General features: G+C 39.0%; 1 protein-coding gene across 3 annotated transcripts in view; it reads right to left on the bottom strand.

Moving 5' to 3' along the window:
- ano2b (anoctamin 2b) overlaps positions 1-12,187 on the bottom strand; it is a 36,297-nt gene that overhangs the window by 17,443 nt on the left and 6,667 nt on the right. For 2 of the 3 annotated variants that reach the window (XM_039667665.2, XM_039667667.2), the window contains 8 exons: positions 11,789-11,844; positions 11,656-11,703; positions 11,504-11,568; positions 10,841-10,975; positions 10,260-10,420; positions 8,384-8,466; positions 7,805-7,885; positions 7,323-7,409 (listed from right to left, as the gene is read on the bottom strand). In XM_039667665.2, coding sequence (XP_039523599.2) covers positions 7,323-7,409; positions 7,805-7,885; positions 8,384-8,466; positions 10,260-10,420; positions 10,841-10,975; positions 11,504-11,568; positions 11,656-11,703; positions 11,789-11,844 — 716 coding nt within the window. The remainder of the gene's footprint in view (positions 1-7,322; positions 7,410-7,804; positions 7,886-8,383; positions 8,467-10,259; positions 10,421-10,840; positions 10,976-11,503; positions 11,569-11,655; positions 11,704-11,788; positions 11,845-12,187) is intronic. The other variant, XM_039667666.2, reaches the window with a different exon arrangement.

A 12,187-nucleotide genomic window follows, 5' to 3' on the forward strand; every position in this document is an offset into this window, starting at 1 on the left:
AGTGGAACCGTGCCAATGTTGCTGTCTAGCTATTTGTTGAGAAATGGAGATTTATAGGGTTTTGCATGGTACTAGTGGAAACAGACACATCAGATATCTACCTCCTGCAATTAGACTCATTATGAGGCAAACAGCACCACCTAGCACAATGCATGAATAAACCCTGGCACCCAAGAACTTGGAAAGTGTAACCAGGCACAGCCTTCGAGATGCCACAGCTTTAGGGTCTCCAGAATAATGAATGTGGGTCACGCAATTGTGATCCACAGACTCAGTTCACAAGCCCTCACCCTGTAATGAGAGGCATTACTGCAGGTCTGTGGTCTCACCGATTGCTTACTCTTCCTTAAGAGGCATGATGTTATTTGGTGACAGGCTGCAATCGCCTCTTAAAATGCGAAACTGTGTATGGTCACACTATTTTGTGAAGTTAATGGAAAGTATCGCTGTATTTGGCACAAGTGCAACAGTGTTGAGCGTACAAGCTGTAACCACAAATATGCTTTGAGCTGCCACAAGTACTTTGAATAGTGTAGGCACATTGTGCCTGATGAAGACCTGAGGGTCGAAATGTTGCTTTTTAATACATTTTTGGAGCAGCAGTACCTTTCAGTGTGCAGACTTCACACTTCTTTATTTTATCTACACATTTGGTCTCATTTTCTGTGCAGATTTGTGAAGGAAAATCACTAAATGGATGTAAATGTGATGGATGAACACGGATGTAAATATATAAAACATTTATAAATGTGGGCCATTTGAATTCCGCTGAAATCTGTGGATCTTTCTGTGGATTTCCGCAGCCGCAGATCCCGTGCAAGCTTAGCAATAAATAACAATAACAAACGATGCCTGACAAAAGAATGCAGAGGAATGGCATTCATTATTTATGTAATCAACCACATTATGAAAACTGTAAAAACAAAAAGAGAGAGGAAGGAAGAGGACAGGTGGCATCGTTTTTAAATAATTAACACCTTTTATTTTTAAATTGCAGATTTGATTTGTCAGAGAAGAACTGAGAAATGATACTTAAAGGGATAGTTCGACCTAAAATGAAAACTCTGTCATAATTACTCGCCCTCAAGTTGTTCTTGCACAACAAGAATTTCTTTCTTCTGCTGAACCTATTTTGAAGAATATGGGTGACCAAACAGTTGATTGGCCCCATTGTCTTCCAAAGTAATTTTTTGTTCTCCAGATTATTGAAGTTAATGGTGACCATCAGCTGTTTGGTTATTAATACAGGTTTGGAACAACTTCTTGGAACAGAATTTTCATTTTTGGATGAACTATACCTTTAAGTGAAACAAATGGATACAAACAATTCTCAGTTAAGCTATTTGGCACAATAAAACTACTGTATGTAAAAATATACTTTAGTATATAAAAAGGGAATGCATGAACTGAAAAAATGTTTACCTTGAATGCAATACGTCACTTTCGATAAAAGCATATGGCAAGTGCATAAAATGTAAATGTAAAAATGTTTTTTTTAAAAAATCCAAATTTAATTTTATTCAATGTTGTTTCAGCCTTTGAAAACCCAGAAGATTTAATTGATTGGTTTCATATAAAATGTGACTAAACTGCAACCAAAGTAGAGTGTCAGTATCATTGTTCCTGAACTAAACTCAAAGATATTGTGACAAAAGAGGTTGATAAAGTGGCAAGGATGGTTCACATGTGATTATGTGAATGCGTGATATGGGCGGAGGACAGCAGCCTTTGTCTGCCTGTTATTTATTGGATATAGATCAGTGGATTAATTCAACAGCTCAGTGACTGTAGAGTGGGTTGGGCTCTACCTCTGTGTACAACAGCTGTCGGATGGAGAATATCGCTTCCTTAAGGATAAGTCAAGATGCTGTGCAACTTTCTTTGTCTTTCATTTTGGCTGTCTAGAGATGTCTGCAGAAATTACTCAAAAGACAACAAGATAAAGAAAAGTAAACTCATCTTTGCACAGAAGTTGTGATATCTACAGCTAACATTTACATAAAACAAATAGAAATGCTCAAAAATGTTCTCAAAGACTAAAAATTTGATCGAACTCATTATTATTATTACAAATTTTTTTGATTGTTAATGTTCTTCACATCAAGAAAATAGTGGTTCTTTTAAGTCCTGGTCACTGAAAGATTATTTGCGGAAGTGAAACCCAAATGTTTTTTTCTTTGGCATTGCTGCAAAACACCCCTTTGGAACCTATATTTGTAAGGGTGTATGTAAAAGCTACACATCTGCAACTTTTGTAATGGGATGATCTCTTCATTGATGAGACTTCAAGTCAACCTGCCATCACCCACACTGATCTGCCCAGCAGACATAAAAATATCAATGGGCTCAGGTTTTGTTAGCGCGTGGTCACCACACGCTCTCTCACAAACGCGGACGACACACAAGCATCCCAACTAAGCCCTTTGGGAAATTAGTGACAGGATCACCAGTGTGGGGATTTCCTCCATGCCATATGTCGCTCTGCAGAGATGCCGTGTTCACATTGACGTCACTGTACGCCCCGTTCTCTCAACCCCCACCCTGCAAGCATACTGTATAAGCCAGAGATGAGAGAGAACAAGAACCGGAACCACACCAGCGCCCACGCTAGCAACCTAGAACATGTAAGCCGCCACACACTCGGCTTTACCGAAACATTACAGAAAGGATTGAATTTTTCTTAGAAATACACACGCACAGCCTACTAGTGAATTTTTCAGACTGGTGGACTGACGAAAATAGCTTCTATGGTCTTCATGAGCGAGAAAAGAGGTGAAGGTCCATTAAAGAGCGGCTTTGGGGCGTCGGGTACTGAAGGGAATAATCTGATGTGAGCCCCATATGACACATTGAAATCCCTTTAAAATACACTCTCATCTCCTTCCAGCTCTCTGCTCTGATCGGAGAAGACCACCAGAGCAGGATTATACGCAAAGAAACCTACATGCTTCAGAAGTTCAGATCATTATCTTTCTAATAAATGGCTTGTGCAGGAACACACCAGGCTGTATATAGGACGAATGACATTTGAAACACAGTTCAATTATGCAACACTGTGTATTAAATGTTGCAAACTTCCTACTCAGACTTCAATATCAGCATGATCAGACACTAATAAAATTAAAAAAAAAGTGTTGCTGCCTTAAATTTTCAATAAAGTACAATCAACTTGGAAGTTTAAGTCATTTCAACTTTCACGTTAAACTGATTTTAAAAATGAGTTGAATCTTTTATAACTTGTAAAAAAGTTGAAATTGCTTAACTTTAATGAGGTAAAATTAAACTTATTGTTCATATAGTTTGTTTCAGTGTATAAAGGTTGTTTTTACAGGACATTTAGGGCAAGGTAAATCTGAATGAAAGCACAATACACAGATGTTTACTTGCTACTACTTAATCTTAATATTTTAATCTTAATCTTAATGTCTTAATATTTTAGCCAAAGAAAGTTTTAGGCCTTTTTACCCAGAGTGAATAGAACTAAAGGCAGAATGTAAAAAAAAATCCATCTGCATTGGAAAAGCACAAATAACAGCCCAGCCAGAGGTCAATCATTTTATCTTCTCCTACCGAGCCAGATGCACACTTTCAGAAAGCAACTGCAACTCTCCTGCTCAAAGATAATAAGGAATGTTCCCTTACTTTGCTTCTGAAGGCGATGAAAACATTTTGTTCTAAAATTAGTATCGCAAAGAGTGTGCTGCATTTTATTAACAAACGTCACCAATGTGTCCTAAAGATAGCTGCCAAGATGACATAGTTATGCGATGAAGGCTTTTAACGAGCCGAAGATAAGGGCAAACCCAACCGAGCGTAAGAGGGAGTGGGATTCGAGTGTCCCCGTCCCGTGTCTCCATGGAGATGTGAGGACTTTGCTTAATTCAGAGGTTTGGCGTTCAGCCCGGCTTATGGAAGGACGCTTGCATAAATGCAAAACGCACTGGAGTCTAGTGCTCTCTGCTGGTCTGACTGTGTAGCAAACTGCACTGAATCGAATTATCGTCTCTTAAACTTGCACAGCAAGTCTCTAATCTCTCATTGAAAACTTCATACATTAACAAATAATAAACATACTCTGCAAGCGTGTGAAGAAAAATAAGCAGGCACATTCTTTTTACTCCCTTAACGTAATACCTTTCATCATCCGCTCTCTTCGCAGTCACCACAAACTGTCACTCTTAAATGAGTCTGCAAGACATACTTCCTCTCCAGTATTTATTGGTTTATTCCAAGAGTTTTTGGGGCTTTGCGGCAAAACAAATGAGCTGTGAGAAACACGAGGAGGTCTATCAACACTCAGTCGCGAAATCCTGTGTGTAGTAGTTTTTACAACCTATCCACCACAACATCGCTTACAGAAAGCGGTCAGAAACTGATAAGCATCAAACTGGACCCTGGTGACTGCTGCTTATTTGCTCTACAGTGAATATGTGCTGGATAATATCTGAACTACTGATTGTTTATCACCCACATAAAGATTAAGTAAAAACTGCTCCGTTCGCAACAACCTAAACCGCCAATGCTGATTTGATTATAAGAACACTACATATCTAAGTCCAGGGTGTTTTGAATTAAGTCATTAGGATGTATGGTCTCGATTTCAGGTTCTGCAGAACATCTAGGTCAGGACTGACCGTAGGCCATGATATCTGGGGCAGAGTAGCTAAACATAAGAATGAGGGAAAAGAGCCATAATGCAAGTGACAAATTTAAATCTGTGACTTTTGGACACAAAAAAATAGGCTACACATTAGGTCAAAGGTCACTAAATCTGTCCAAAAGTATGCCGCATGCATCTCTCCTGTACTAAACAAGTTTTAATAAGGAATATAGATGCAAGATGAAAGCAGAACAAATTATTGCTGAACCTTTACCACGGGAATGAAAGAAAAACATGTCTCTTTAATTATCTTTCACTGCTTATACACAATACTTGCCAAATCAAACTGATTTTATAATAATAATAATGAATAATAAAAAAAAACACGTTTCCACTAACACTTTCCAAAAGATATTTTTTTACAAGATACACCATTTATTGATGACCAAAATTGCATAAAAAGCTTGTTTTCTTATTTAGATTTTAGTATAATAATAGATATTTATGCTTACAATATAAAGAACATTGCCAATTTGCATATACAAGGACAAACAATACTGAAAACAAGACTTAAATAGTTTTGCTTCACAATTAAATGTATCTCGTTTTATGGATATTCAGTTTTATTTACATGTCATCATGGAAAGATAGATCTGACATATGATATCATATTTACTTGCTATCGACTGCCTTTAATTTATTTCTTTTGTCTATCTGTATCTAGGATTTGGTGCCAAGAACTTTTAGCAAATCCAGTCCAGTGACTTTTATGTAAGCCCCTGTAAGCCCTCATTGTAGCAGCCTTGTAAACATTTTAATTCCCAACGGATTGAATAGATTTTTTTATTTTTAAAAAATAATCTTTAAGGCAGCAAACCCCACAGTGAATCCAGGCTTGATTTTAAACCAGAATTAATGTTCTACAAACCCTGGGAAACCTTAAGAAGCTTGAACTACTAACACAGTTGGACTCGTAACACCACACACACACACACACACACACACACACACACACACACACACACACACACACACACACACACACACACACACACAGAGGAACAAGGCTACGGATGCTGGTGTACCTGTTTAAAAGCCACGTCATGTCTCAACAAACAAGTCTTATTTATTTGGCTTATTTGCCCAATTACACTTCATGCATGACAACGGCCACAAATGATGTCAAACTAACGAGCGCAACCTACATTTTCCGATCGAAACGCTCAAATCTCTGAGGGTCACACCTTACGTGTGATCAGTATGATGTAATGAGACCTTCCTGGACAACATATTTACTTACTGAGCATATGTTTTTATAGTGACCTGCAGTGCATTTACTACTAAACAACAGCTCACAAGCACACTTGACCTTTAATGTTATCTGGACGTGACTAATGTCGGGTAACGTGAAACCGAAAGAGCGAGCTGATGAGATCTAATTGTATTAGCCCGACATGCACGTCCTACAGCAAGAGGATTACAGGAGTGAGAGACGGCCGTATTTCTCATGCCAACGACCCCGTTGTGACCACCCCACCCAGCTGAGCCCCTCTGACAGACACATGGGCCATTTGCAAATTAAAAGGGACTCAAATTCTTTCACTAAAAGTGCTGTGCATGAGTGTAAGTTATTCTTTCAAAGTTATTGACAGGAAATGGTAATTATAAAACAATTATCTAATGAGTTGCTTTTCCAATGTCGGGTCAAACGGGTTCTCTTTGCTTTGGATCATTGTCCAATGTAGGGCTGATAACAGAGCTCTTTGGAATGTAGGCCTTATACAAATACGTCAGTCATTGCCATGGTAGAAGAGTTTACAAATGATATGAGATGTAAATAGCAACCACATGGAGGATTAACAGATATTTACTCGAATTTTTATTATTAATTTATGTTCTCGTCGCTCAAATTGGCCAGCCACAGACAAAGTGGTAGACTGCCGGCAGAAAGTCCAGACTCCATAGCAGCTTTCATTGGCTAATGACCGCCCAGAGGTCATATGACTGACATGTAAATCAATCAATCACAGTGGTTAGTTTTGTTCCACGTTATGTTTAGGGGCATGAAAATGTAACGTCGATGTCCCTACAATAACAGACCGGTGTGTAAACCTCATGCTTCAAACTTATGCATATAAATATGCAAATTAGGCATTATCCAATTAAATATGCACTAATTTGCATACATTTACAGAACAGGCTTGTTGTATATGTGTCACGCAAATGAAATATGAACAAGCACCCCAGTAAAAACCCTCAGAACATAGATAGGAATACAAGTGGAAAGTTTGGTTAGTGCTACTAAAGTGGAGGTTTCTGGCTCAGTGCATGAGGGAAAAACTTGAGGAAACAGCCTTTAAATATAAGTATTTTGATTCAAATGTTCTGGCGCAAATACCGTAATAAACATATAAAAGTTCATTTTAGAGGATTTCTTTTCAAACCACACATTATGAAAAGCCAAATAGCCCGAAAACTCAAAACTGGCCTGCGCATGAGGAAACAATGTTTTTGCCTGTAGACAGCGCAACAAACTTTCAAAATGAAGACAGAGTTGGATTGCTGGGTTAGGATGCTGTCACACAGCATTACAGTTCAAAACCTTCCAATCTCACAACTAGGGAGTTTTATATAGAAACTATAACACAAGCAGGTGGAAACAAGGCTCTGGAGAGACTGAGGCGAGAATGAGATAGAGAGAGAAAGAGAGAGCACCATTTACCGGATTCCCAGCTGCCATGGCTGACAGTAACCTCTGCCTCCATTTGTCCTTCCCCAGTTCCCCGCTCTCGTCCACAACTCTCTCAGGCTGGAACACACAGATCTTAACCGTCACACAATCGCTGGCGACAGAGGGCAAAACTCTAGCTAACAATGCAAATCTTGGTTTTCCATAAACCAGACCAGATCATTCTTTTTTCTTGGGCATCACCAACGCAAAGTGCAGCCTACGAGCCCCGAAAGCGCCGGTGCCAAATGCTTCAGGCCAGTGCCGTGCATGATGGGAAGGCTCACGGCATTTGGCACCCCCTGATCTCTGCCCCTACAACCATGGCTGTTCCCTTTTTGACTCTTTTCAATAAAGCATTTGCATATTGCTCCTTAGCCAGGAGCCAAAAGGAAATATATTTAGATCTTTTTAACTCAGCCATTAATGAAATGCCTGCATTATGCATAAAGCATGAAAAAAAAAATCCTGCCCACCTCATTTTTGTTCTTCTTATTTTTCTTCTTACTCTGCCTCTTCTGAAGGAGTATTGTTTCGTATTTCGGTCTGGGATGCTCCTAAAGAGAGAAGGACAAAGAGGCAATTGCTTTCTACTCTTTGTGAAACCCAGTGGACTGCTGCAGGTAGAGGAGTGTCAAACCATTCAAACAGGTAAAAAAAAATCCAGGGCAACACAAGGACACAACGCAAAGTCAGACTCAACATCTCAAAGAGCAGTATGCAAGAAGAGAGTTTCAAACATAAAACTCAAACCTTCGCTTTTTCCTGGCGGGAAAGATTGCATTCAGAGAAACAACAAGTTAACATATTGGTGAGTCCATTTTTGGCCGAGAACACATGAGGACATTCACACACAGCGTTGGGGGATAAACTTTAATACCATTGGATAGAGGCGCCACCATTGTGTCGCATAACAGTCAGCATTAGTCATTTTCAGTCGGTCAGTGTCAAAAAAAACACTGTCATTGAAATCAGCTCATGGCCACTGCGCTGTAATCCACACATGCAAATACTAGTGAGTAACATAATGTGATTGTGTACGTGTGAGAACGTACCTCCTCCTCCTCCATGCCTGTCAGATCCCAACTATAGTTCAAACTGATCTGTCTGCGCTTCCAGTGCTCTAGAAACATGGCCGCTAAAGAGAGAGAGAGATGAGGAATACAGCAAATGAGTGCTGACAAAAAAAAAAAAAGACACTTAAGGGAAAAGAGAAGCAAAAGATGATTTATAAGGGGCACATCACATCTCATCTACAAAACCATAAAAGGGACACTTCAAATGAATTAATCTGCTTGTTCAATTTAATTAAATAAAACAAGTTAATCAAAAATAATTAGTTTCATATTTCATCATGTTCAACGAATTTTGTTCAACAACATCATTTTTGGTTGTGTTAAAGTAGCATTATAAAACTGGGAACATGACTTCCACTTCCCATCATGCTTTGCATTGGGCTGGCTAGAGAGAGTAAATATAAAATAAAGTGTTATTTTACGCATTTTTTTGTGTGATCAGAAAATGGGAAGACTTTTTACTGTTTAATACTCTATTGTGTTAGTATTTAAAAGAGTACTTGTAATATTGGTGGTTTTCAGGAGGATTACCATTGTGGTGAAGTACTGAGATGTGCCTGCTAATGAAAACTCAGTTTTAAGTTGTGTTAATAATAATAAAAAAGCAAGCCTTATAGGAGTGCTGTGGATGTAACCAGTACCATCTTCTGACTGCCAACACGTAACGTAAGTTATTTTGACATCCTGGGTTTAGTTCATGCTAGATTAAATATTTGAACAGAGATAACACGTTTCCATCCCGTGGAATCACTATTTATGATTTGTAATTCTGTCATTATTTACCAGCTTTCATAGCGTTCCAAATATGCATGATTGTTGTTTTTTTCTTCAGTCAAACACAAAAAGAGATTTTTAGCAGAATGTGCACAATGCTCTTTTCCATCCTATAAAGGAATCCATTTGTCATGTGCACTATTTAATACAGACCAAAATTTAAGTTGTTATTTGTTGAGAATCTTTTTCATAGATCACTGTGTTTCTCCTTGTGACAGCCCCAGTCTTCATTGACTTTGATTTCTTAAAAACTATACAGTAGATATAAGTAAAGCATAGAATATTCCCTAAAAATTCACAATGACGAAAGAAATTCAAACGAGTTTCGAACGATGTGACAGAAAGCTGACAGAATTTTTTTGGGCGAGCTATGCCTTTAAATCTTCACAATAAAGACCTAAACAGTGTGTGTTTGCTTTGAAACAGTATTGGATGACTAATTAATACATCTCAGTGCCTACATATGAACAGATGCAGTTTCTATACATTCTACTGGGGGTCTCTGTATGAGTAATAATGTATAGCTTCTGCTACCCCACGCAGGTGCCAAAGATGGGTCAATGTCAGGAATTGAGCGGTTTCACAATGCCTCCATCAGCCAGGCCCGTGCGGGGAATCAGGCGGTGACAGAAAGAGGTAACACTACTCTCTGGCCATTCAACATCTCTTCAACTCCATCACTATGGAGACTGCTGCACTTCTGCATGTTAATGCTAACCGCTTGAACTGGTCTCATATTCAATAGGACTGAAAAACAGATCTGAGGTAGCTCTTCAAGTAAATAATATATAAAAATGGCTAATACCCAAGGGCCGTCATTTTAGTGTTTAAAAACAAAGACAGAGTGCAGGTGAATGGAAAGTTTGGGTCAAGATGCATTTAAAAATAGGCATTTTAGACAATATACTGATTTGTAAGGCCACTTTTTGCTGTTTTTAATCACGTTTTTAATCAGTTAACCCGTAAGTTAATGCTGATGTATGAATTGTACTCATATGAGAGTCAGACTTATCAAGTGTCAATGATGGAAAAAAACAATAGACATTGAGATAATGAAACTAAAGGGATTTTTAGGTCGTACCCCAGAGTGACATGAAGATGGCAAAAAACACGGTGGCTGGGTTGTCAAAGAGATGGCTGGCACGCGCTGTGCCACACGCTGTGCTCAGATGCCAGTAATCACATGCCCGATCACAGAGGGGACACATAGTGAAGTTCTGATCCTCATCACACATCTCCTGGCTGGCAGAAACACACAAAATTAGACACAGCCATGCAACAGTCCAACAAAATAAATTCATTACAGCCCATTATATATTGTGACTGCACTGGACAGAAACACTGTGGTCTCAAAAATAAAATCGTCTGGTTCACCGTGTACTCACGTAAGTACTGACATTAAAAAGGATCATAATATTCCTGTGCTCCCCTGAGATGTTTCAGTCACAAAAGCATACTGAGCACATTCTTAAAACACTTGCAATTCTAGCATAAATTAATTCTGTGAATAAGATGCAACAAAATAAACACCAGAACTGTGTTCCTTGTATTATCAGTGGAATATAATAATCACAGATAGTTACTCTCAACCTGGCAGATATCGTGTGCCCACCCACATCAGGGACCCGTGCCCAGCTCTCGGTGGGCTTTACTGGCACATACCTAGGTATGTTTGTTTCCACTGTGGCCCAGCCGTAGAAGAACACGATGATGCCCACCACAGATGCAGGCATCAGTAGCTGAGTATAGACACCAAGCCAGGCAAAGTAGAGACCTATCTTCTCCCCAAAGTACTTCCTAAAGGTTACACATGGGATTGTATGTTGCATCAATGAAATATCAATCTAAAAGCAGAGGTGCCAACTGTTTTAAAGTCAAACCTGATTAAAGGCTATGGGCCAAAGGTAAGAGCTGCATTATATCCAACTATATTATATTTCAATGTATTTTTAAAATCAAAGTCGCTTGTATTCTCTACATTCCAATGGAAACTTAAAATAAAGTTCAAAAATGTAATTACAATTGAAGATATGCATAAAGAAAATACATTTTTTACCAACCTTATTTTCGCCCTTTCTACACTCCAAAAAATGCTGGGTTGTTTTAACCCAATTTTGGGTCAAATATGGACAAACTCAGCCATTGGGTTACATTTTTAACCGAATGTTGGAGTTTGTCCATATTTGACCCAAAGTTGGGTTAAAAGAACCCAGAATTTTGTAGAGTGTAGTGATTTGATAATTTGTGATGTCAACACAGACACTCCAGGCGTGGATTTGGGCATTTCTGATCTAAAGCAATGCGTCAAAGTGTTTTGACAGTTACCTGATAAGATCAACAGGCTGATACTTGTAAAAAGCACCGTATCTTGCCCACTCATCATGTAACAGCTGAAAAGGGTACAAAAAATACAGAATTTGACCATGTTCTTCCTTCGGATTCATTGAAAAAAAAAATGCAACGCAATAGCAGCATACCTGTCTGTCGTTCTTCCCCTCGGCTTGTCCAGTGGGGCGAAAGTCTCCCTGTAATCATACAAAAAAACATTACAAATCAACCTGACAGGAGAGAGAAAGTAAAGCAGAGGAATCCAGAAAAAAAACAACTCACATCGTGCAGTGGGAATGCTGAATCATAAACCCCGTTAGCTATCAGAGTGGAGATACCTGCAAGGCAAAAAAGGGAGCACCTTAAAATACTCAACATCATCTGTGGGATTAATGATTGACTGCTATGACTTTAAAGTGACCCAACTTCATTGAGTCCTGGAGGCGGAAGAAAGCTGACATGTAGAACACAGGTTTTAATCAAAGTAATTAATCAGTCCTCAAAGGAACGACACGTACGCTCTGGTGATTAGCCCACAATTAATAAAGTAGCTCCCCAGCAACAAGCTGGAAAGACCACTACCCACTGCCCCCCTCTTTCCACCTCAATGGACCCGGCTTCAATTGGGATCCCAATCCCAGAACTTTATGACCCAATTTACTCAGTTTGTATGAAACCGAG

This window comes from Pimephales promelas, chromosome 24 (genome assembly GCF_988280905.1).
Source record: "Pimephales promelas chromosome 24, fPimPro1.hap1.1, whole genome shotgun sequence".
In the NCBI taxonomy this organism is placed as follows: Eukaryota; Metazoa; Chordata; class Actinopteri; order Cypriniformes; family Leuciscidae; genus Pimephales; species Pimephales promelas.